General features: G+C 38.9%; 1 protein-coding gene and 1 long non-coding RNA gene across 3 annotated transcripts; one reads left to right on the forward strand and one right to left on the reverse strand.

The window, feature by feature from the left end:
- Window positions 1–15,592: 15,592 nt before the first annotated feature.
- On the reverse strand, window positions 15,593–19,099 carry LOC120595468 (uncharacterized). The gene is made up of 2 exons (XR_005650843.1): window positions 18,596–19,099; window positions 15,593–15,907 (listed from the first exon to the last, which is right to left on the reverse strand). It is a non-coding gene; the product is annotated as an uncharacterized LOC120595468 (long non-coding RNA).
- On the forward strand, window positions 18,097–26,469 carry ZNF706 (zinc finger protein 706). 2 transcript variants are annotated; one of them, XM_039853586.1, is made up of 4 exons: window positions 18,097–18,340; window positions 21,629–21,765; window positions 23,479–23,586; window positions 24,257–26,469. In XM_039853586.1, exons 2-3 carry the CDS (start codon window positions 21,631–21,633, stop codon window positions 23,572–23,574), a joined length of 231 nt encoding a protein of 76 aa, XP_039709520.1. In that variant the 5' UTR covers window positions 18,097–18,340; window positions 21,629–21,630; the 3' UTR covers window positions 23,575–23,586; window positions 24,257–26,469. The 2 variants fall into 2 exon arrangements, with proteins under 2 accessions (XP_039709520.1, XP_039709519.1); XM_039853585.1 differs by lacking the exon at window positions 18,097–18,340 and adding an exon at window positions 18,580–18,717.
- The last annotated feature ends 669 nt before the right edge of the window (window positions 26,470–27,138 follow it).

The raw sequence follows: 27,138 nt of genomic DNA on the forward strand, positions 1-27,138 counted from the left end.
GGGGCTCTGTTTGGTGTTAACTAATGCTGGGTACTTGGTGGGCAGTCAGTCCATGAATGAATGAAAGTGGTATTTACTACTAAGCAGGGCCTCTCTGCAATAAGAGAAGCAAACTTTTTAATACAGTCTTTTGCTGTGCATTTATGCAAGACTTTATAAAAGTGTTTTTTTCTGTAAAATATACAAAAGTAATAAAATTACCTTTACACATTAACATGAGATGAAATGAGTGAAAGAAAGACCTCTCTTATCCCGTGAACTTACTCTGCAACCAAAAGGTCTGAGTAACATAGACAGCTTCATAAACATTGCAGTGTAATCTCCTTGCAGTTTTTCAGTGGAGTACTTACATAAGTGCTATCTAACCAAGGAAGGTCTTAGTATGTACTAAAATGGAAACACAAAGAACAGTTTTGATGGCTACATATTATTGTGCTATATGTACTTTCTTACTGTTGAGCATTAAAGTTACCATAATTGTTTTATTATTTTATGCACTCTTATCATAAAAGCGTGTATTAGTAGTTAAATCTTTGTGCCAATTAATTACTTCTGTAAATTAAATTCCTTATAAGCAAAATTTTTAGCTGAAGGATATAAATATTATCAAGGCTTTCGACAACTTTCCCAGACACCCCATTTCCAAGTTCTTGATCTATGAAACCAAGTAGACTCTAGACTTCACTCTGAAACTGGAGTCCTACCCTGTGTCCCTTCCAGTGGGTGGGATCTTGTGCTTCACGTATAAACCTCCCAGATGTCCACTTCCTGTCATGACTAGAAGTATGTCACAGGTAGACCTGTCTACCTGTCTGCTGTCATGATTTCCTTTACAGATTCCCTGCCCCGGCTCTCCGGCTCCAAGGGCAGACCATTTTTCTGAAACATATTAGAAATTGCTTGACCTCTTACACAGGGTCATCTGTGCCCTAGTAAGTGTCCGGAGTCAGATGCTACTTTTCTCTAATGCCCTCTTTCTTCATGTATGAATGCACACAATAAGTCTCAGGCTGTATGGTAACTTTAATGCTCAGATGACTGGCATATTTCCAGTCATCTCTGTAATTTACATAATACTGCTGCTTCCTTGGTCATGTACTCTTAAATGTAATTTTTTATTATAACATTGTCGCTTTAATAAAACTTCATTAATGAACTTCATAATAAACAACTATGTGGCATGGGTTCTAGGATGTCTCGTGGAAAAAAATTGGTTGGCAGCTACTAACAACCCATTAAAAGACTAGCACCTCTAATTATCCTAATCACAAAAGAATGGTATTTAATCTGTTTAAAATTTTTTATTGTAGCAAAATATACATAACATGAAGTTTACCATTTTAACCACTTTTAAATACACAATTTAGTAGCTTTAAATATATGTTCACAATGTTATGTAACCATCACCACTATCTATTTCCAAAATTCTTTCATCACCCCAAACAGAAACTCTATAACCATTAAGCAATAGCTTCCCATTGCCCCTCTCCCAGCCCTGGTAACTTCTATTCCACTTTCTGTCTTTATGAATTTGCCTAGTCTGGATACCTCATTTAAGAGGAATCATACAATGTTTGTCCTTCTGTGTCTGGTTTATTTGCTTAGCATAGTGTTTTCAAGATTAATCCATGTATCAGAACTTCATTCCTTTTTATGGCTGAATAATATTCCGTCATATGTATACACCACAGTTTGTTTATCCATTCATCTGTTGAAGGACATTTAGGTTGTTTCCACCTTGCGTTTATAGTAAATAATGCTGCTGTTATTAAATGACTAGCAACTTTAATTACCCTAATTATAAAAGAATGGTATTTCACCTGCTCTTGTGTTTCACCTCTATTTCAAATATATATATTACTAGCGACACAGTCTTTTAATGATCGATGATTTAAACAGTATACCAAACTACCCTAATTTACTTTAACTTCAGTCCAGGAATTATCTGAGGAATTTTACAAAATATAAAAGGATCAAATTGGTAAAGAGAGGAAGACAAAGAGAAAAACAAGGATGGTATTATAAAATGAAGGTAGAGATAACATATGCAAAAATGTATGATATACCAGAAATTCTGGCAAAGTAGGTAGGTTACAAGTCTAAGCCTCTTAGTGACCAAAGAGAGAAAAGATCAGTCATAAGAGTCATAGGGTCTATAACATAAACAAGCAAACAAAAAACTACTAGTTGCTCAGGAAATGGAAGCCTAGATATTCCCAGTATTAAATTATAAGCAAATCAGGGAGAACCATTTGCTATAGTAGATTATGTCTTCATTGACTTCCTTGATAAATATGCCATGTAGCTCTTTCTTATAGTGCTACTTGAAGGAAACTAAAGGTAGAACAAAGTGGAACTTAGAAAAAACAATTACATGGGGAGGGGATGAACGAAAGCTGTAAAATATTCAGTTCTCTGCTCCAGAGATGAAATTTGGATCTTAACAGGAATGAATAGACTGTATATTCTCAAGGAATGATTTCTTAATTATGATTTCTTATAACTAAATTTTTGATAAGAATTGAACAGCAGAGAAGTTAGGTTATATAAAAGAACCAAGAAGTCTTTTGCCCATGTTACTGATAAAGGGAAAATTGATTTGCTGAACAATCTTCAAAGCAGCATATAGGCCTGGTACCCTTTTATTAAAATTGGAAGACCTAGACAACATCAAATGCTGGTGGGGTTGTGGAGCAACCAGAATTCTGATACTGTGTCATTGGGAATGTAAAATGGTACAACCACTTTGGACAGAAGTCTGGCCGTTTCTTAAAAACTGAACACACACCTATAATCTGACCTAGCAATTTCACTCCTGTGTATTTAGCCAAGATAATCAAAACATATGTTCACAAAAGGACTTGCACAGAATGTTCTTAGAAGCACCCAGACTTTTTCGGTGTTTAAGAATAATCAAAAACTGGAAAAAGCTTGGGTGTTCATCAGTAGAACCGAAAAACTGTGATTGACCTGTATAATGGAATTCTATTCAGCAAAAAAAAGGTGGGGGAGGAGGGAGGGAGAATAACTTATACAGGAAACAATATGAATGAATCTCAAAAACATGTTGATAAAAATTTGGTAGAAGAATTTAGGGAATAATGTGAAAATTTAAAAGCATGCTGAAGTTGAGTCGAGAAAAGGTTCTTATCTAGTTCCAAGGCTCAGGACAAATTGCCTCAGTTTTGTCATGGGGTAACAGTGAGAATTAAATAAGCAGAGATGTGAGTTTGCTTTGTATTCTAAAAATTTACATATGGATTATCTGTATGTACCTTTCTGTAATTTTATCTCTTTCATTTAACCCTGAATTGTAAGTACTTGGTAAAGATCAGTGTGAAACAAATAGATCTCAAGGCATAATCTTGTTATTAGTAAATCAAAATTATTTGGGAAATCGGCTACCACTACAAAAGATTATTTCTTTTTCCACAGATTGAGTTTTACAAATATTTGTTTTAAAGAACATAATTACGCTTTTGTATTCAGTGAGTGCAGACCAAGCAGAGGTAACCTTATCCTCATCAGGGCTCTACCTGAACTATCTGAACTGGCTGGTGAGCCTTCCTCGAGCCTTTAATCTGTTTTCCGGTGGCTTAAGCGAAGCCTCTCCCTGCTTCCCCTGGGGGTCGAATTGTGCTGGTCTGGGAGGGGGACCCACTCAGCCGGGTAGGCAGGCGGTGGTGCTCTACATGCAGCACTGCATGGTCCTGTCAGCAGCTGGAGTCTCCTGGGGGCGCTGTGTGCCCCTTCCCACTCCAGGACCCGGATTCTCACCGGGGTGGCCTTCAAACTCACCGGGGGAGCGCAGCCTCTGCTGGTCCGCAGCATGGATCTCCCGACCACACAGTGGCCGTACCCGGGAGGTTCAGCAGAAGGGGAATGTTATGCTCTCCAGCTGTCACCGAGAGGTAAGGCTCCACGTGTGGCCCCGGCCCTGAAAGGTCACACAGCCCTTGATGTCATTCCGCAGGACCGTGCGGTTGGGCTGGCCTCGCTTTGGGATCCCGTACGCGAACACGTGGGCCATGAGGGCCAGAGACACTGTAAGCTTGTTTCTTCAAAACTTCGTGGCCGTGGAATCCAGCACCAGAGTAAATCTGAGACTGTGAAAGCTTTTAAACTCAGAATCCTTCCAAACAGGACGCCAGGACAAGTACATCCATCTCGCAGCATGACCAGAAGACCAATGAACTCGGTATCCAGGTGTCAGTACCGCCGCGGCAGAGCGCCGTGCCACAGAGGAGAGGGATTTTTATTATCAACCTATGACAGGCTTTAAAAATGTTTATTAACAGCGTCCGTCAATCCTTTGGAAAAATTCAAATGAGATAAATCATAAAACATAAACATCAACTGACACGTTCAATCCAGGACGTTACTACTGCAGTTTTAAGTATAATCCACCAGATGGCAGAGAAAAAGGAATCGCTGAAAACGTGCATATTTCTAATTTAAATGAATAGTGGAAAATAACTTATTAGTTCTGTTAATGGAAAAGATTTGCAGATGTTTAACATGAAACTCACTATACAGGGCACAGGACTAAATGTGTGATCTAAATCTGAGCTCCAACCTTTGCCTGAGGATATTTGCTCACATAATGGTGATTACCCGATTTGCCATACTCACTTGCACAAGTTCACTCTCTTTTGTTTATGGGTGAGAGAAGGACTATGCAGTTATCCCTTCTCACTGCTCACACGATGAGCCTAGCACACCCATCACCAGCATTGGTCTCACAGTGATCCTAGCCTCCCCATTCCCACCAAAATCCGGAACCCATGGAGCTCCTCAATTCTTCATCACAGTTAATAGACCCTTTAGGCACTCCTCTAGTTACTTTAAGCAAATGCTTACCTGCTGTGATGTTGATTTCAAAGTAGCAGAAGTAAAGGATGTAAAGAGAAAAAGAAAAAAATATTCCCTACAGTGTAATTGAAAAGAGGTTATAAGTAAGTAGACTAGGCATACTTGAGTCATTCATAGAAATCAATATATGTTTATACATAGGCTCAATCCCATGATTATTTTATTTGAGCAGGCCTTGATTTGTCTTCTATAATTTTTCCAGAGGGATTCCTAACTAGTCTATATACTGAATTAAGACGATCTCTTTACATTTCTCTTCTCCAACACATGCTTGGGGATGGCAGTAAAGCAGCAATGATTTAAGAAAACGTCAACAGTTGCCTAATTTATTTTTTGTTTGGAAGGAGGAAGAAGATGAATAAGAAAATAAAAATCGAATTTGTGGAGCCAGAATTCCTTTTAGCAAATAGACTGATCTTATTTTGAGATGCTGGAAAATGACTACTCATTAGTAATACTGCAGGTGCATCACGCTACTGGAACACTCAAGAGATTTCCAGTGTGAAGGAGTCAGTGACATGGCATGTAGAATATTCAGCTATAAGATGCCAAACGACAGCCAACTATTCTCAGAAACTAACTTCACTGATAATACCCAAACCCTGCTTTAACATTAAAATCCTATATCCTGTTTTAAGTGTTGTTGAAAAGTACATTCCTTGGCAATTTTTTTTCACCTGACAAATACCATTCTATGGGAACAGAACATGAGAACTCTCTCACAATTTCAGAGCTTCTTGGTACTCTCTGTTGGACTCGTCTAACAAGTTGGCTCATTCTTTTCCTAACTAGGCAGCAACCAGACATATTGGTGCTATTTAGGATCACGCCCCGCTTTAAATGCTTATTCAGCCGCATTTTCAATATGTGTTTATGACCTTAAATTTTAACTCTGCCATTTCTTGATTACAATCCAGACTAAGCATTTATATTGTGAAACAAGAAATGCTCTGTCAGCTGAAAAATGCATTCTAATAATTACAATTACATGTTATAGCAAAAGATAGTATTGCTTAAAAATTAAAGAACTTAGGATCATCATGTTATAGCAAATTTTATTGACTAATACATTTTATTGAATAGCAAGAAAAATTAGGGATTAGAATGTGTATTTTCCTCAAAAACTTTTGACTCAAAAATAGGAAAATTTATCTTCCTATTTCTCTGAATTTTTCTCTTTCTTTCCCCCATATCAAATTTTTCCCAACCGAAAAAGATCTTTAAAAAAGAAAACAATTTTAACTTAATTATAATTAGTTTTTGTCAATACAACTGTTTTGAACTTTGTATATTATCTTTTCCAATTAATTAGTCAACTGCTTGTAGTCAACATAGACCATCAGGCCATATCTGGCTTTCATTAAGTATCACAGAGGTATCGTTACTCCTGTGAAAAATGTAGAAATAGAAGCACAATGAGGTAGTATGACTTTCCTGGCTGGCTCAAAAATTTCATTATCTCCTAAATTGAGTGATTGGTAAGGATAACTGACTAGACTCTAAAGTTAATGTCACAAGGCCTCAGATCCGATCTCCTTGTGCAACAGATAATAATATACCATTATGGTCACAGATTCTAGTGATCCAAACATCTGACACATGTAAGCCATAGGTCAAAAGATGGATCAGGCAAGAGAAAGATCTGTGTATATCTATCCATCCCCACTGACAGAAAGACAGCTGAAAACACAAGCCCTGCTGAGGCCCATCAGTAGCAAAATTAAATACTAAGGTTGACAATTAAACACACGTACACCTTGGAAATTTTAACTATGCCAAGTGTGCTGAAGTATCCTGATGACCATGTTGGATGAACTCACACATATTGCATTTGTTCCAAATGACACATTGTTTGTTTATTAAAGACATCCTTCTCTTATTTGTACTTTAAATTCCTAACTACTAAAGATAGCTCTCTTTAAGGTTAACCAATGTATGTTCTTTGTTGACTTTCTGAGATTATATGATAGAAAAAAAGTAAAAATGTCAGCTAAATAAAACTAACACTTGGGTATTTGGTACTCCAAATCCACTTTGGAAATAAGGAAGTAAAATATAAATTTCTCATATATCATACTTAGCAAAGTTATAATCATATTTTAAGGATCCACATTGTTATCATAAATGACATCTACTCTAAATCCCTCACTTTTCAGATTAAGAAACAAGAGCCAAAGATGATAAGAGGTTTTCCTGTGCAACCCAGAAGAGTAGCAGAGCATGGTCATGATGTGGAAAGAACCTTGGTGGCCATGGGAACCACTGTAAGGATCGTATGGGTCTCAGCGGTTCACAGCCAGACGCAAGAGGAATTCCCCACGCTGGAATTCATTCTTGAGGCAGTGTGGCAAGGGGGAAAGAAGAAAGGCTTTGCAATTGAATAGCTCTGGATTCTCAATCCTGGCTATTTACTTCGTAGCTCTCCACCTTTTAGCTGTGTGATACAGAAAATTAATCCCTTGGAGTCTCAGTTTCTTTGTCAATAAATTGGGGATAATCAGACTTACTGTGACAGTCTGATGTGCAGATTAGAGACACATAGCAGGTGCCCAATTAATTGTAGCTATTATTTTTATTGTTAGGAGGCTTTGAGCAATAATGAATTCAATTTTACCTGGGAAGATAATAGCAGGGACCTAGCTCCAGTAGGGCATGCTCTATGACTAATTGTTCCAGAAGAAACAAGCAATAGCTGCAGTGATTATCTGTCATTCCCCATTCCTATCCCCAGACGCCTTTGTCACTTTATACTTTAAGAAAAATTATTTGTTTTGAGAATTTGGCCCAGTCTAGGTGTTTGCTATCTGATCCTGAAACAAGGCAAAGCTACATGGCCTCCACGGAGACTGATTTAGAAGTCTGAGTTATCATTTATAAGGTGTCCTAAGCAAGTGAACCAACCAGCACAGCTATAAGGAACATGGAGAGCCGGGAACTCCCCCAGTTTACACAGACAGCAAAAACTGAATGTAGGTCATTGTCTCATTTGTATCCACAGCATTTTAATTTATCGAGGTGACTGAATGACAATATGGAGAGGTCAATTTCATTAAAAGAAGAATTTGTTACTTACATTTCCAGAGGTGAGGGGGGCACACCAGGCCACACAGGGCCATGTGAGAAATGCTATGTTTTGGTCAAGAGGCAGAAGCTGGCTTGGACTAGAGGGGTGGTCTCTAATTGCCTGGTTCCTGGCCCTGGGATGGTACTGGTCAAGAGAAATACTACCTTGGTGTGTGAGAGTTAGGTAAGGGGAGTCGTTGGAGGTATAATCAGAGGGTTGGTCAGTTTGCGTACAAAATGTATATTCCTAGGCAACTTGTTATTATATTTTGAAATTAGCTAGCCCTGGGAGGTACAGTCTCTCCCTAGGGTTGGAAGGCCCCCCCAATATTAAAACATCAAGAGATACAAAAACAAAAAACAGTCACAGAAGTTTCAAACAAATATTTCCCCCTTTGCGCTATTTTTTTCTCATCCCTTAATCACTTACTGTTATCCTATGGTATATAGAAATTACATTTTAATTTTATATGTAGATAATAAGCAGGCTTGGTTTTAAATTTTCATCTGGATGGAGTTTGGGGTGATTTTTATTCTGCCTTCTATAAAAGAATTCTTTTAGAACCTGAAGTTCATATTGAGTTATAGAAGTTCAAGGACTTGAAAAGGTCTTGGAAGTCATTAAGACCAACTTTCGTTTTATATCTGGAAAATCAGTCTCTAGAAATTTTTCTGTGTCTTAATGGCTTAACTACTATTAAAATCAAACACAGAATATAATTAAGCATGTAATTAAAAACAATAATAACCACCTTCAGCCAAAAAAGTGGTTAAATTTCAGAGTGTAACTAAGTTTTTTTCTTTTCTTGCTATCTCTCCTTCAAAGCAATAGTTTAAAGTAGACACATTAGAAAGAAGTCTCTGTAGGTTATCAGAAGTTAGGAAAAACTACAGAAGTCATTTTCAGGACATATTTGTCTGTATGGGATCATCCCACCCTCCCATTGCAGTTAGCAGATTTCCGACAAAATCAAGACCATTGACCAGACCAAGACAGCTTTACAGTTAAAATCAAAGCAACGGCCCTCATCTGATAGACACCTGTATGAATTTCTGTCTGGAGAAGAATGAATCACTCCATTCTTGAGTTTCCTGTTTTGTTTTGGTTTTCGCCCCTGCTTAAGAGTAATAATGAAAAAACAGCAAGGACAGGCACATTACATTTGAAAACTATCTTCTCCATAGCTTGGTCAGCTATCTGAGGGTCTAATGAGAAGGATGGCATGCAGAGAAAAACGGAAAGGTGGACCCTGAGGCATGTCCTTACCTGGAATGAAAATTAGAGACTCTAATTCCAGGGAGATGCCAAGGGCACTAACAACACCTGGACTTGTTATAATAACTGGACTTATTCATCTGTCTTTCTAAAGCATAGAGCACTGTGAAGACACACATAATGCCTAGAAACAAACATGATTGGAAAATTATTCGAAGTAAAAATCATTTCATTAATTTAGTCTTTGATTTATCAAAATGATACAGGCACACAGTTTAAAAATTCAACTAGTTCTACGAGACTAGTTAGAAAATACAGCAGTTTCCCACCTGCCAAATTCTTTCTTTTCAGCCACAGCTACTTTTTAAAACTTTTTAAGTCAATTCTTCTAGCATTTATCTCTATATCTCTTTTAAAGAAATTCTTATACCACTATTTCTTGGAAGTTTTGTCCCCAGTTTTAGGCATTAACTCTGGCCTTCCCACTACCGCAGATGAGAATTTAGCTCTCTTTCAGCTTTTCCCCCAACTTGGCCCCTCCACATACAGACATCTCATTCCCCATCCTTCCCAAAAGTTATATTTGTAGTTATAATTGTGATTAGGTCTATATTTACATTATCACTGTGTAACTCTGTTCACATCATGCTCGGTGATACTTAGGAGGGCTTAGTCTGCAGGGATCATTTAGCATATTTTCATCTACTGAGCATTTATTGGATGCCTCCATCACGCCAGACACTGTGCTCAATGCTGGCTACGCAGGGGTGAAAAGAACCTTCCCTTATGGTGTAGAACAGTGGCCCAGCCTCTTCCACAGTCTGTTCTGGAACCGGGCTGCCAGGAGTCAAATCTTAACTTTTCCACTTAGTAGTCATATAATCTTGTGGAACATACTCAATCATTTTGTGCCTTAGTTGCCTAAGAGTTGTTGAGAGGATTAAACAAATCAAAATATGCAGGGCACATGTAACTGCCTGGTAGATAGTAGGCACTATATCAATGTTATATAGCATTATTATTTTAAGAGTCAAATGGAAAGGAGAAACATATATAATTCTACAAATTTATATGCTTAAATGTATATGTATATGTGATGTATTTATTTACAATATATCGCATAGCATGATAAGTGCTAAGAATGAAAAGTTTAGGGTGCCATAAGAGCACTAAACCAGAGGAATCCTCATTTTGATGGTGGCTCAAGGAAGGAAGGCTTCTCTGAGAATGTGATATTTCAGCTAGAAGTTGAAGAGTGACTGGAAAGTAGCCAGAGTGAAGAAAAGGGTGTTAAAAAGATGGAAGAGCACATGTCAAGTCCCCAAGGTAGGGAAGAGCTTGGCTGGCTTGAGAAACTGAAAGACCACTGAGGCTGGGGCACGGCAAGATGGAAGATTGTCAGGAGTCCAGATGGGGCTTTGGGGACCACGATGAGAGCAGTAGTGGATATTATTCTGTGTGCTACGGATGACCAGTGAAGGGTTTTAAGCATGGAAGTGTTCTGAGTCGATCTTCATTTTAAAAAGATCATTCTGATTGTAGAAGTGATCATATTGAAGGGGAGCTGGAGAATTTCTCCACTTCCTGGTAGATTAATGCCCCAGACAAACCAGACGAAAGGTGGTGCCTTGGATGAGAATAGTGGCAGTAGGGATGGTGGAAAGTGAACAGAATCAATATATATTTTGGAGTAGACTCAACATGACTTGGCAATAGATTAGAAGTGGGGGCTAAGGGACTGAGAAGTTCCAGGGTTAACAACAAAGCTTGGAAAATGGTTATCCCAGTGGGTGGCAGTGCTTTTATTGAGGTAAGATAGACAGATGAGAATGAGATGTTGGCATGGTGATGGAGGGCATGTTAGAAATTCCATTTTTCATGATTGTAAATCAAGTTTAAAAAAATATATAATAGCTTTATAGAGATATCATTCACAGAAGATACAAAGCAATCAAAGTGTGTAATTCAGTGGTTTTCAGTATACTCATGTAGTTCTGCAATCATCACCATGATCAATTTTAAAACATTTTCATAATTCAGAAAAGGAAGTCCATACTCATTATCCATCTCTTCCTGTTTTCCCTTAATTCTCCCAGCCCTAGGCAAGCACTACTCTATTTTGTCCCTATAGACTTGCCTAATCAGGACATTTCATATAAATCGAATCATACAATATGTGGTCTTTTGTGACTGGGTTCTTTCATTTAGCATAAAGTTTTCAAGATTCATCCATATTGCAGCATGTATCAAAACATCTTTCCTTTTTATGGCTGGATATTTTATTTTATGAATATACTACCTTTCAGTTATCAATACATCAGTTGATGAACATTTGGGTTGTTTCTACTTTTTAGCTATTATGAAGAGTCAAAATGGTGCTTTGAACATTCAAAGTTTTTATATGGATATGTTTTCATTTCTCTTGGATATACATGTATGATTGAAATTGCTGGGTCATATGGCAGCTCTATGTTCAACATTTGAGGAACCACCAGAATGTTTTCCAAAAAAACTGCATCATTTTATATTACAAACAGAATATATGAGGGTTCTAATTTCTCTACATCTTCTCTAACATTTATTATTATTTTTCTTTTTATTATAGCCATCTTAGTGCATGTGAAGTACTCTCTCAGTGTTTTGACCTGCAATTCCCTGATGGCTATAATGGTGAGCATCTTTTCTTATACATATTGGTCATTTGTGTGTCTTCTTTGAAGAAATATCTAATCAGATCTGTTGCCCATTTATTTTAATTAAGTTTCTTTTGTTATTAATGCTCTTGGTGTCATATATAAGCAGGTTTTGCTTAAGCCAAGGTCATGCAGATTTACTCCTATGTTTTGTTCTAAGAATTTTATTGTTTTAGCACTTAGATTTAGGTCTGTATAATCTGTTTTGATTAATTTCTATACATAGTGTGAGGTAGAGGTCCAATTTAATTCTTTTGCATATGGCTATCCAGCTCTTTCAGCACTCTTTGGTGAAAAGACTATTCCTTCCCCCATAGAATTTTCTGGGCACCTGTGCTGAAATCAAGGTGAATATTTATTTCTGGATTCTCAGTTCTATCCCACCGATTAATGTGTCTATGTTTATGCCAGTGCCACAGTATCAAATACTATAACTTTGTAACAAGTTTTGAAATTGGGACGTATGAGCCCTCCAACTTTGTTCCTCTTTTCAACATTGCTCTGGCTATTCTGGTTTAAGGAAATACACAGTCCTCCTCTGTGTGTCTCCTCTACTCTCAATACTTCACTACGACACTACTTCACTTCTAACATCAGCTAGCTATGTGGGTTTTCCAAACATGAACTGATTTTGCAACACCAGCTAGGTGTCCTACAATTTAACTCAATCGTGACACTATCTACCGGAAGAGAGCATCAGATCCCATGGCACTGTGCCTCCACCCCCACTTCAGATGTCAATTTCATGTCAGGTTGTTATCTATGCCTCTGACTGATCAGCTATAAATCAGAGGTTCCCGTGATCGCCTCCTTAGGTTTGATTAACATGCTAGAGCAGCTCACAGAACACAGAGAAACATTTACTTATGTTTAAACTGTTGTTATAAAAGATGTAATAAAGAATACAGATGAACAGCCTAATGAAGAGATACATAGAGCAAGGCCTAGAAGGGTTCCAGGTATAGGAGCTTCTGTCCCCAAGGAAATAAGGTGTGCCACCCTCCCAGAATGTGGATGCCCCATTCAACAACCCAGAAACTTATCAATTGATATCTTGTTCAAGAGTTTCTGTAGAGCTTAATCTCCAGCCCCCTCCCTTTTGCCTTCGCAGAGGTCATTGGGTGAGGCTGAAAGTTCCAATCCTCTAATAACTTGGTCTTTCTGGTGACCAGCCTCATCTTGAAGCTATCTAGGGCCCACATTAAATCACCTCATTAGCATAAATTCATGTGTACTCAAAAGGGGATCCTTATGAAAGACAAAAGACATTCCTATCACTCGGAAAATTCCAAGTGTCTGAGAAACTTTGTGCCAGGGATGGGGACAAAGACCAAAAATATATTTCTTATTATACCACATCTGGGTTTCTTGGAATTACCAGATGAATTTCAAAATAAGCTTGATTTATGCAAAGATGTCAGCTGAGATTTTGATGGAGGGCACATTGAATCTGTAGATGTGATTAATTAAGGAATATTACCATTGCCAGGGTTCATGGTATTGCTGACCTGACCCAGGAGGTTTGATGGTGTGACGCCCAGTTGGAAGAATGCACAAGGAGTTGACATGAGGATGAAACGGCAGACACCAACTTTATTGTACGGAATGCACTTTTGTTGGGGAGTGCAGTCTGTTGCATGGGGCACGCAGTCTTGCACGCACTTCTCCTGTTCCCCTTTCTTGTGCTCCCCTTCTTTCCTTCTGCTCTCTCTTTCTCTTCTCCAGGGGACTGCATGGCTCCTCACATAGCAGAATACAAAAGTGGCATTCAGCCACATATGCATGATACAATAAGCTGAAGTATGTTTACATATTTTCTAAGTCTGGGGTCCTGTTCCTAGCCGTGGGCCTGGATTACAGCCAGACCTTGGACCAGCCAAACCTTGGGTCAGTCAGGCCTTGAATCAGCCAGGCCTTGGATAACAGCCAGACTTTGGATCACAGCCAGACCTTGGACCAGTCAGGCCTGACACCCACAGTCATCTTTACAATATTAAGTTTTTTGATCCATGAACATGGACCACCTTCCCACAGTCTTCTTTAAATTTCTTTCAATGATGTTTTTTAGTGTTCAGTATATATGTTTTGTATTTTGGGGGGTAAGTTTATTTCCAAGTATTTTATTCTTTTTGATGCTATTTTAACAAATCACATTATTTTTATGCTATTTTAACATCTCTGGAATTGAGGTATATTTTACAATCGACATTATGCCATTCAATTGGCAGTAACTTTTTTTAATCTTAGTGGACATAAATGTGACTTACAATTAATAGCTTCTTAGGTTCAATACCACATAGTATTAAATATGAAATGTCTATTAAACATTGAAGTTGAAATGAAAAGCATTTGGATATATCAATTTAGAAGTCAGAAGAGAGGCTTGAACTAGAGATAGGAATGGGGGGGGCGTGTCACCTGAAGTTCATTATTTAAAGTCACAACAATGAATAAGATTCCTTTGGGGAAAGAGTGTAGAGAAGACAAGAACCCAGGTTGCATTCTGAGAAATCTCCACAATACAGACGAAAAAAAAGTTTGTATGGAAAGTAACCTTACAGGATGATCTGATCATAAATTCCTAACTGGGCAGGTCAGGTGGGAAGTCACGCCCCAGGCATATAACTTCTTCAGTAAAAGGTTTATTTTTGCCTAAGCAAGCCCTATTGTTACTGTGCACCTAGGTTAGCACATCTTTGAAATAAGCCATAACCAACAGCAAAAAAGCACATAATCTTAAATATGTCATAATCCAATCCCTGCTTTGCTTTTCCCCCAACTTAATGTAATCTTCTTTAAGTTCCCTTCTTAATTTCAAATGCATAAAAGAAACTGTAAAATTATTATTTTCAAGAGCATTTGCAATCTTGCTCTCCAGCATATGTTGTGAGTTTGGCTCAAATAAACTTTTATAAAAATTCTTTACGGGTTGAACGTTCTATCATCGACAACAAATAGAAGTTGAGTAGAGAAAGAAGAGCCAGCAAAAAGAAACATTTTTGTTTTGAGTTTATTGTGTCGACGTAAGAAACGTCCAAACCTATAGAGAATTTTTATGAGTTAATTTGAGCCAAAAGTGATGACAACTGCCAGAGAGCAAGATCTCAAATGCTCTGGAGAATGACAGTTAGCAGTTTCTTTTATGCATTTGAAATTAAGGAGGGAATGTAAGAAAAATCATTTGAAGGTGAAAGCATGGTAGGGATTGGATTACAGGATAGTTAACAAGATTTTGTGTTCCCTTGAGGGTGGTTAAGCCTCCCAAGGGTCGGAAAAAGGATTACTCTTGCATTTCAAAGGTGTGTTAACCTAGATGCACAAGAACAATGGACAAGGCTGGCTTTAGGCAAAAATAAACATTTTCCTAAAAAACTTATATGCCTGCGGGTGACTGACTACCCATCATGACCTGCCCACTTAGGAATTTATGATCAGATCACCCTGTAAAGTTACTTTCTGTCACTGGACTTGTCAATTTCATTACAAAACCCCTTTTTTTTTGTTCACAGTTGTCACTGCTGTTATTATTTGTTACTGGATGGAAGGACCTATGGGGCCAGGACCTCGTCTCTTTTATGCTCTAGTGAACCCTGGAGCTGAGAGCTTTACTACATTTAGGTATTAACCTACATGCCACAGATAAATTGGGGAAAGTGATTCAGAATAATCTATGTTTGAGAAGTAACATATTAACCACCAGCTCTTTCACCCCTGAAAACCGACATGAATACAAATAAGGAAGCCTCTGAAATCTTCAAAGAAGCACTTTAATCTGATTATGATTATGGATAGAAAACAGGTACATGCTTATTGCATATTAGCCTAAAGCAGGGGTCCCCAATCCCCGGGCTGCAGACTGGTACTGGTCTGTAGCCTGTTAGCAACTAGACTGCACACAGCACAGGAGGTGAGCGGCAAGCCGGTAAGCAAGCCAAGTTTCATCTGTGTTTGCAGCTGCTCCCCAGCGGTAGCATCTCCGGCTCAGCTTCACCTTAGATTATCAGGCATTAAATTCTCATAGGAGCACGGGTCCTAGGTGCCAGAAAGGTTGGGGACCGCTGGTCTAAAGGCAGAAGAGGAAAAACAGTCAGTAGAAGTATTGTAGCATTCATAATTAAAACCAGAAATTCATATAAAAATCCTTCTAAGGAGTTCATATCCCACTTGCTGTCACATTTCTATAACATAAGTAGGACACCAGCTGGTAGTAACACTAATTCATCTGCCTTTCATTTACTGTTTGCCACTTCACAGATGTTCAATCTTATCTATTTCTTTTTCATTTTTATTCCCTTTTATTTCAAATGCCCTAACCGTCTTATAAAATTACCATACTACCATATCCTTTGGGTAGTAGTTCTCAACAAATGAGGATTTTGACCCCCAAAGGACATTTGTCAATGTCTGGAAACATCTTTAGTTCTCAAAACTGGAGATGAGGATAAGGAATTTTGCTAAACATCCTATAGTTCCCAGGACAGTCCTCCATAGCAAAGAACTGTCTAGCCCGAAGTGTCAATAGTGCCAAGGTTGAGAAACTCTACCAATGGTGATATGCTGATATGTATATGAACTTTCTGGGGCAAAGTCTACAGTTTTTAACAAATTTTCAAAGGTGGTGTAACTAAAAAGTTTAAGAACCACTGGCTTTAATGGATATTTCATTTAGGCCTTGGTAACAAGTGACACATTAATTCTATTTCACAAGAGAAATCACCTCTGGTGAAAAAGACTCATTTCTGCTGGCCAGATTTCTCTGCCACTGTCCACTCTCATGGCTAAACAAACACAGGTCCTCAAAGTATCACGTCCACCCACTAGCCAGGTTAATACAATTATTATGGTTATGCTATTAATGATTAAGCTATAGTTTCATATGTAAATAAGTCCTGCTTTCTTTAGACATATCCAGTTCGTTTGTTCAATATCCACTTATTTAATGCCTACTATGTTTGAACACTGATAGGTAGGTACTGGGGTAAATAGTGATGAAAATGAGCTTACATTTGAGTCCTGGAAAGATATTAATAAAATGTAAACATGCAATTTAAAACTTCAATATGGGAGGAGGGGTGTATAAAGTGAAGGTGCGTATAAAGTGAAGGTGCGAGGAGCTGAAATAACGCTGAAAATGCAGGACTGCACAACTAAATCACTGCATGCCACCCAAATAAGCAGCTAACGACTTCCTGGCTGTTTTAAACAATTCTGTAGTATCTATATCCCAGTCCAGGTAGCTGGAGTTGTATTTATATTCAACTCACGTCTGGACATTGACAGGTAAACTTGAGTAGATGCTGTGTGCAAGCTGAGATGGTCAAATGCAAAAGCTTACTTTTTTTTTATTGTTGCTGTTAGATCTGCCTAGAAATTATTGTGTGTGTAGAGGGTACGGGGGATGCAGACTAAAGCCAGTGTTTCAAACATTTCCAGATAAGTCACTGCAATCACCATCGCTCTTGGCAGATATTGGGAGTTAAATGTCATGGCCTGTAAATCAAGACACAAAAAATCGACTTAACCATTCCAATGGTAGCAACTCAGTACATTGTTAGTAGTCAGCCTAAACCGGTCAGGAAGGCCTAGCCAGCAATTTTCAGCGAGGCAGTGAGGCTTTATCTTGCACTCACTAAAACCCCGACTGGTAAAGTAACCCGGGTTTCCGTGGAAACGAGGTAAAGCGCGGCTGGTGAGAGAACAAAGGCTGCGCGGCCCTGTTAAAGGCCACCCCGTCCGCTGGCCTCACGGCGGGTGGGGGTGGCGCTGCGCACGGGTGGCGGGCTCCCGAGTCGGTGACCCTCACCGCCCCAGTGATCCTCTAAGGGCCCCTCCCCGGGCCGGTGCACAGGACAACGCGAAGAAGGGAGGAGCGTGAGAAGGGACGCGGGGGCCGAGGTCCGGCTGCCGCCCGAGTGAGCGACTTGTGAAACACGCCGCAGGCTGTGGCCCGGCAGGACCGAGATCACGCGGCTCCTAGGGCTCGCTGAAACCGCCCAGCTAAAGCACGCGGGAGAGGAGGGGCGGCGGGACAGACGGCGACGTCTCCGGCCGCTTCCGTCCCGTACGGTGCGCCGTCGCGGCCAGGCCCGCCCCCTCGCGCTTACGTAACAAGGCTGCGCTGCCATTGGCCGGCGCGACCGGAAAGGGCCCAGGCTGGCGAGCGGGGCGGGGGCGGGGAGGAGGCCGCAGCAGGAAGGCGAGTGGGCGGGGGCTGAGAGGAGCGGGCGGGCCCTGACTGGGGCGATTGGGAGAGCTGCGCGGCGTGCGCGGGCACGAGGCTTGGTGGCCTTCCCCAAAGCTCAGGCGGCGGCGGGCGCGCGCGGCGGCGGGTGTGAGGCGCGGGCTGTTGTGCTCCCGGCTCTCCTCTTTCCCCTCCTTGGCGGGTGGTGGAGGCCGAAGCGGTGCTGGGCGCGCTCCCCCTTCCTCTCCCTCCGGCCACCTCCCCCGGCCCCTTCAAGCTGCGCGGTCTCTCCGACGCAAGACTGTCCCGGCCCGGGTGAGCGGCTGAGGGGGCGGCGCTGACGCCGCAGGACGCCCGGGAACCGGGGTGGGCGCTCGGCGGCGGGGTCGGCGGGGACCGTGGGGGTCACCACGGGTCGCGAGGGGTCCCCGGCCCACCCCGCCTCCCGGGGCAGCCGGGCCAGTCCTGTCGCGGCGCGGGCCGCGGGAGGGAGGGGAAGCTCGGGCGCCTGCCAGGCCCTGCAGGTGGCCGGGTCGCAGGCCGGCCGCGGGAGCTGAGCGGTAACCTTACCCCGGCGACAGCAGCTGGTCGGTTTCTCGAGGCCGGGGCTCGCCGCTGAGGAAAGGGCCGGGTTTCGGGCATCAGGGCCTTCATAAGGCACGTCTCGGGCCGGGGTCCGTGAGGAGTGGCGGGTAGGTGGGGGCTGTGTGGCCCTTGGTGACAGGGAAGAAGAGGAGGGGGCTCACCGAGGCGGGAGAGGCCGGTTTAGGAAGGAAGGTGGGCTAGGCTGCAGCTAGGGTCAGTGAAGTGTTGGGTGAGGTAGACCTTACTCTGCTGCTTTCATCTTCTCCTCTCCCCAAAAAGGATGTAGTTAAAAGCTAAGGTTCAGGATGTTAATTACAGCCGAGGCCTCTTCGTTTCAGATGGTTATGAAGAATAACCCTACTTCCTGGATCCAAAATCTTAACTCATTTTGGTTTTAAGGGAATCTTTGGGGGCTTTACTTGTTACCTCCTGTAAAGAGCTCCTCGTTTTGGAAGAACTCGTTATTTTTTCTACTACTACCCTCTCTGAAGCCCCCTCCGAAAAAAACACACTAATGAATTATATTAAAAACCAACCTTAGGTATTTGTTAATGACTTCTTGTCCCACAGTTTGTCGCAGTTAATCTAGGAGCGGTTATGCTTATGATTTTGTAGAAAATTCGATTGGCTTGAGAGCAAGTCCTTAGTTGAACTGTCCAGAAGCAGGTGGTTTGTTCGTTTGCATTTCTGCTTTCAGAAAGGAAATCAGTGTTGTGTGTTGTTCGAAGTTAGGGGCCTACCCCACTAATTTAGACTGATTCTGAGTCCTTCACCTGATATTAAGTTTTCTGTTTTCAAAATAAGGATAAGCAACTATAGTCTTAATTTATTAAAGCTTTTATGGCTTTTTTGTTACTGTTTTTCAAATGACAATGGAAAATGTGTTAGATCTGTTGTGTAATGTTATATTTCAGGAGAAATCCTAAATATAAAAGTTTAAAATAATAAGTATCTAATGACTGCTTTGTACAGGTTACTTCATGAAAATGTTATCAAAATAGCTAATAACTTCTAGATATCAAAGAAACTTCTGGAATCGTGGCCTGCCATTTGTTTTTTTGCTTTTTTGTTTTCAATGTAAAGCAATGAAGAGGTTACCCACACTATCAATGTATTAACATACATAGGTAGCATACATTCATGGAAGAGTTCAGATGCATAAGAGAACTGAAGTATTCTAACACGAGGTACCGATACTGAGACGCAGATATTACTAATGTTATAAAACATTTGGATACATAGATTGACTACCTGACTGCAGTACTATCATCCAGATAATACATAGGTATTCAAATCTGTTTCCATGGGAATAGGTTTGTAAGCTGGCCATAACATTTGGACTTAAATATACTTAAAAAAAAAAAAAAATCATTCCATTTGACTTGGAATTTGATTTAAAAAATAGTTTAATCTTCAAGGACTAATACACCTGATGATATTTACCATTGATGGTACTGGAGTTTTTATATTAGGCCAGCATAGTAAACATTTTTGTAATTTTTTTAAAACTATACAACTGGCTTCCTAGAAAAGCATTGATCCTCTATATTTCATTTGACTTTCAGTTCAGCGTTTAATGCTAGAGGAAACTTGTCCAATTGGTATATGTTTTCAGCTTTTTTTATTTTTGGGCGACGCTCAGGTGTTTTCTGTGAAATGCTTTGACCTCATCTATTAATTCAGGAGTCCCCAACCCCCTGGGTAACATACCGGTACTGGTCTGTGGCCTATTAGGAACTGGGCCGCACAGCAAGAGGTGATCAGCAGGCAGATGAGCTAATGAAGCTTCATCTGTATTCGCAGCTGCTCCCCAGCACTAGCATCACCACCTCAGCTCCACCTCAGATCATCAGGCATTAGATTCTCATAGGATCCAGTGGTCCCGGGTGCCAAAAAGGTTGGAGATCACTGCATTAACTAGTTAGGGTTCCAGTCAGAAAAAAAAGCCAGCACACTTTTTTCTGGTGAAGTTGAGGTAGATCCATTGTATGCTCATGTCCTGCAGTGATATAAAAGTTTAAAATTTACAGACCACTGGTAATCAAAAGTGGGATTTTTCATTTTTGTAAAAGTACCCTTACTCTTTTTACAAGATTCATTCTCACCTGGGAACTTATTTCATAATTTGTTCAGCAATCCTACAAAGACCAATTTTTAAGAAAGATTTAGAATAATAGCACAGTAGTTTTTTGAAACTCAAGTACTTAAGAGAACGGTTACCATTTCTTACATGATCTCCTTTGGAGTCATTAGATGACAGCTCTTATTTCTGTTAAAGTTGTAAGAGTCTCAAGTCACAGCAGGAATACCGGAAGCGGAAAATGCTTTTGCAAAGTGACCAAACAAATGATTTTGGTAAACTTTAAAGATTACATAAAGTTCACAAATCTTAGGTATACAGCTCAGTGAATTTGTACAAGTGTACGCACCTGTATAATCATTACCCAGATCAAGATATAGTAAGTCAGTCCCTCCAAAATCCTCCTCATGCCCTTTTCCCAGTCACTACCTCCCAGATTAGCTTTGCCTGTTTTGAACTTTATACAACATATGTTCTTTTTTATCTGGCTTCTTTAACTCTTGAGATACAGCCATGTTGTTACTTGTAACAATAGTTGTTTTTGAAATGCTGCATAGTATTTCATTGTATAAGTATACCACAAGTTACATAACCCTTTTAGTATTAATAGGCATTTGGATTATATCCAGTTTTAGAAACCAGCTCTGAACATTCTTGCACTGTCTTCTGGTGTACATGCGTTTGCATTTTTGTTGGATCTGTACCAAGAGTGGAATTGTTTAGTGATAGAGTAAGAGTAGACAACTACGGACAGTCTTCCACAGTGGTTGTACCCAGTTTATCCTCTAGTAGCATTGTGCATGAGAATTTAAAAACCCATACATTTTAATTAACAACTTTCTATAAAACTTAAGTCCAACTCTGAGGGTGTTATCATATCTAGATTTCTCTGTATTAGAGGACATAAATCACACTAATGCCTTAATTTCTGTTTTTAGATATGGCTCGTGGACAGCAGAAGATTCAGTCTCAGCAGAAAAATGCCAAAAAGCAAGCTGGACAAAAGAAGAAACAAGGACATGACCAAAAGGCTGCTGCCAAAGCTGCCTTAATATATACCTGCACTGTTTGTAGGGTAAGGGAAACTGAAGGATGTGGGTTTCCCATGAACAATTCTTGCATTAGAGATCGGTTTGTATAGGTTAAATTTTTGCAGTCGTGGCAAAATAAATGTTTTACTTGAAATAGGAGAATTGAGATCTGGTTATTTTAGAAGTATATATGTATATTTAGAAATCTTTATTTATGATCTCCTCGAATCATCTTTATTCATCCATTCAACAAATGTTTTATTGAATAACTCCTGTGGCCAGGCACGATTTTCTGGATGTTGGAGAAAAGAAGTGAACAAAGCAAAATTCCTTTCCTCGTGGAGAATAGAATAAAGATGTCTTCTTAAGGGAAAACAGTACACTTTGAACTTTGTAAAGAAGTCAGATCTACATTCTTAGTTTAGAGCTATGTAAGATAGTAGTGAATAAGCCTCTGGTTATATAATTGGTGCTTTTTTTTTTCTTTCACTAAATCCGTAGTTAGGATGCATGCACAGAATTTATTCACATTGAGGAGTTTTACTAGAGTCAATATGTTTTATTAGATTTGAAGACTTGTCATAATAGCTGCTGTTGAGTGCTTACAATGTGCCAGGCACTGCTCCAGGTGTTTTACATGTAGGAGCCCATTAATCTGCACAATAACCCAATGACATAAAGTACTTTTATTATGTTCATTTTACAGAAGAATAAATTGAGTCGTGGAGATTAAATAACTTGTTTAGGGTCACCCGACGAGTGCCTAGAAGGGCTGGGGTCTGAACCCAGGCAGTCCAACTCCAGAGCCCACCCTCTGGCTCACTCTGCCACAGAAAAGTTTCCTTGAGTTCCAGAGTCTCTTTCTTGCCTGTTTAAGCTTACCACCCTTGAAGTTAGTGCGTAGATATACCAAAGGAAAAATACACATAGGTTGGTCCAGTTCATTTTTTTTTTCTGAAGCCCTGTACCTGAGTGGGATTGCTGTGGATAGGAAGGGATCTTGATAAGACATGATTCCTGGATTAATTATCCATTGAAGTCATTAGTAATAGAATAGAAGTTCCTAACTATGTAAAAGTTCTCATTAAGAGAGAGGGAATCTATTACTCATATTGAGCTTTGATGCATGCAAAAGAATAAAATGGAGCAGCTTCAGATTTTGTTTGGAGAGAAGCAGGGTAAAGTAAAATTCACTAAATTAGCTATGAAGAAGTACTTTGACCTAAAAGTACTAGAGTAGTTTACATATTTAAAAACTCAAACCGACAAAATACTTTTATGTTTTGTCTAATCATGCTAGAGAATAAATGAAAATCCTTTCCTAGGGAAGTCAGCGTAGTGTATTTGAGAGCTGCAATACCTAATACTAGGTTAAAGCATATATCTTGGGCAAATTAAGCTCTAGGGTTTAGTTTCCTTACGTAATTTGAAGATAGGAACTAATTTAGATTACTATGAAGGTTCTGTAAGAATTCAGGTAACATGTTTAACATACATAATAAGAGTTCAGTTCATGCTACCTATTTGCTGTTAATCAAGTAATCAGAATACTTCATCCCCTGTGATCCACCCCTTCATATGTGAAAAGTGGGAATCTTAGGAATATCTTAATTATCCTTTTCCATATGCCAACCCTAGTTGTAGGAATTTAAAAGTGTTTTGTAATTGTCTATCATAAGCAGGCTCAGGATTTGAAAAGTTTACACATGTTTATTTCATGAATAAGGTTTAACTTTTCATACAATTTTTTAAATTAGACACAAATGCCAGACCCTAAGACCTTCAAGCAGCACTTTGAGAGCAAGCATCCTAAGACTCCGCTTCCTCCAGAATTGGCTGATGTTCAGGCATAAAGTTGTTTACAGGTAATTGACTGTTTTTCTCTTTGTTAATATTAGAGTTGTATACAAAAGCAAAATTGTCTTCTGTAATTGTGAAATTGATTTCTACCTTTTAGCTGAGACTATTGCTTCCCCTTTTTAAGTTGTGCACCTTTGCAATGGTTTGAAGTCCATTTTCCCAGACTGTATCCTTCCAAAGCCTTTAAAACACCCAAGTTCTTACGACTATAGCCAAAAATGTTGGGATGGGGCAGGGAGATGCTAGCCAACTCGTCCAAAAATGGAAGAGACTTAGCTACCTAAAGAAAATAACTATTACAAAGGAGTCGAGGATCTTGCTCCCAGAAATGATGCTTCTAACTGGATTAAACTATAGGGCAAAACGTAGGTATACTGTATAAACCTGCAGTTGCTTGAAAATCAGTTTACATTTTCTGTGTGGTTGGGTCCCCCCCACACACACACACAACCAAATGGTTTTGATGATGCTGGTGGCGTGTGTATGTGTGAGAATTATTTCTTGTTAAAGTAAATTACTTAAAGTTCTTTTGTTTATAAAACTCTGTTTGCAAATTGATCAGATTAACTTGATAGCTTAGGTATATTGTGCTTTCTTTTTTAGACATTTAAAATGTACATAAGTTACATTTGTGCAATGTTTACATTCACTGAAAATTTTTCTTATGTTTTGTAGGTGAATTCATGACACCTTTGACTCTTCTACTGTCTCAGACCTTAGGTAACAAACCTGCAGCTGCTTTTCTAACAAACTGTTGATCAGCAAAAATAAAGGGGCTACAGAAACACTCATTTTTATGCTGTTCCCTTTTGGGCTTCATGCAAAGACAATTCTGTGTAAATGTACAGTTGACTCTGATTTGGAAATCTGAAAACCAGTCCATCCTTGTTATAAAAAATTTTTTTACAATTGTAATTATATTGATGTTCATATTGTGTAAAAAAAAACTCATTTAATAAAGTAGTACTTTGATTTTACAACATCACAGGATAAATGGTTCTAGAAATTCTGTTCTCATTTTCCACATCATTTGCCTTATAAAAATCTAATGAATTCATCAGTTAGAATTGCAAGTGCAATTTTTATCTCCCTTTCTCAACTCAGTAGCAGGTTAGTTAGTTAAACCAGAGCAGTCTCATTCATTAAATTTGTGTACACAATTTAATAGGCAGCTGCTGATCTAGGTGAAGAATGACTTACCTGCTGCCTTAGTATATTGCGATCATGTGTCTTTCCCCCTCCCTGATTGTTTCCTGTGTTTGCGATTGGAATATTTCAACTTGCCACATGACCTGGCTATGGCTGCCAGCCAAATATACCCTGTAGATAAGTGATAAATTCCTAAAGCGGTTGGATTGTTAGCCCTTCTGAAAAATTAGGTTCTGAAATGTATGCCATAATGAAATAATTAGTAAGCCTATCATTTATTACAAAATACAATAGAATGTATGTGAACTGGTAAAGATCTATCTTTTATAAATTATGCTGGAGTCTTTGAAAATTCTTCAAGTTCTTTAATTTGAAATTGAAACTCATAATTTTGAAGGCATTTTGGAAGTTATTAACAATTTGACGAATTCTAGTTTGGATTTTGCATTAACAAGAAGATTGGAATGATTTGTGGCTGGGTCATTTCCCAGAACCTTCTCTCTGCTTTCCTTTTTGAATAGTTGATTTTAGGAGTTTGCTTTGTGCTGGTTCCTAAAATCAAAGACTTTGTACAGTATGACTTCACCTGAACTAGAAAAGTATTAAAATAGGCCAATATTCATATTCACTTGGCTCTGAGGATGGGGAAGTGGGTTGATTCAGATGGATGAGGTAAATTCTACCCAGTTAAAGGAGACTAATTTTAGGGTTCTTCTAATTTGCTTTTGTCAGCTATTAACTTTACAAGTGAAACTGCTATTAACTCAATTTAAATTTTAAAGTTAATAGGAAGAACACTGAAATATTTACTGGTAATTGCTTAGAGCCACAAATCTGATCCTGTGGATTACAAAATGCATTTCCTCTTTCTGCTATAACTCATCACTGCATATGCTTTGTAGCTGTGCATATTCTGCCCACTTTGTCTTCACTGTAAGTTTAAAATACAATGTTTCCAAGGAAAAGCTTCAGTGGTGATAGTTTCTTAGCAACTCCTATTCTTACTCTTACTTTAAAATAGTCATTTTTTTTTCATGTATTTAATTTCCTACATTTCAGATTTAACATGTTATTTCCTTGTATGTTGATTACCAGAACATTAGAAGTTGCCTAATTGCTTGTGGGTATTACAGAAGTTCTGGCTAAATTACATTTAAAGGTTTTTTAAAGTGCTTTGAGCATATATATATATTTATGTTCAGTAACAAATCATTTAAAAACCATTCACAAGTTTTGGTTTAATTTTTTCATTTGTTTTACCCTCATAATAAAAGCTTTGTTCTTGTATTTAACCCTTATTTATAAGCAGCTGAACATCATATTTAACTCTATATCTCAATGATGGGGAAATAGCTGCATTGATCTTGCATAAAACATTAATTCTCATACTCCAGGTGAGGATTATTAGTACAATCCCCTTCTTATTGTGTTTCAGTTGAATCTGCTATAAGGGGAAAATTAAAATTCTTAAACATCCTTGTTATTTGGAGATTCTTTAACAGATCACAGCAGAGTTTGTTATGGTGTCTGCAAAGACTTGAGAAAAGACGCTGAGAAAAGACGCTGAGAGAATTGGTCCATTTGTATTCTGTATTTCTATTAGTTGCCAAAAAGAATGGGGTTAAGATTAAATTGTTTCCATTCTCTTTCATATGGATCTATATCCCCATGTTTAACTGACACACTGGAGGCTCAGGTGTGTGCTGTAATGTATTATTAAAGAAGATATTAAAACGAAACTAGTCTAATTTCTTCTACATTTTAGTTTTATATTGCCTCTTCACATTTTTTTTTTGTGTCTCAACTTAGAATTGTCTCTTGAGTGTAGAGCTCAGTACTTCTAAGGATAGCAAGAGACATCTTTGATTTCTCATTGTTTTTCCTGTATGTAGTTTTTCTATTTTGGATCTATAGAATATTACTGAAAATGAAAGGAAGAAGGTTGTTCAGAAACCTCGCTCTGTTGAATAAGTATACTAAGTTGTTGAAAGAGGGAAGTAATTGGCTATTAATATAAAAATACTAAAAAATACTTAGGTCAGTTAATTGGATGGATGTCTTTTATGACACTCAAATTTGAGATAACACTTTTGCTTTTATTTTAAAAATACTGTATAGCTAATTAGTCTCATCATAATTTAAACCCGAGATGCATGTTGCATGAATAAGGTAGAATTTACCAACATTATTGACACTACTGAATCTGAATTAATTTGTGCTAGATTTTCATTTTTGTAGGGGTTGTGGATTTGGTTTGGTTTTGGTCAGAGATACCTACTTTTTAGAGTGTATAGCAATGAAGATCAACACTAGGGGGTTGTGTTTACTGTGACTTTACGTTCTGAAATCTTTCAGGCTAGCCTAATTTTATCTGTTGTAAAAGTTTCAGGAACATCTTAGGCACTTCC

The sequence above is a fragment of the Pteropus medius genome, unplaced genomic scaffold (assembly GCF_902729225.1).
Source record: "Pteropus medius unplaced genomic scaffold, Ma_sr-lr_union100, whole genome shotgun sequence".
NCBI lineage: Eukaryota > Metazoa > Chordata > Mammalia > Chiroptera > Pteropodidae > Pteropus > Pteropus medius.

Excerpts from the sequence above, each read along its gene's own strand:
- ZNF706 (XM_039853586.1), top strand. The coding sequence starts at position 21,631 with ATGGCTCGTGGACAGCAGAAGATTCAGTCTCAGCAGAAAAATGCCAAA. Across the intron at positions 21,766-23,478 it reads ATACCTGCACTGTTTGTAGG|ACACAAATGCCAGACCCTAA; the intron begins GTAAGGGAAACT and ends TTTTTAAATTAG.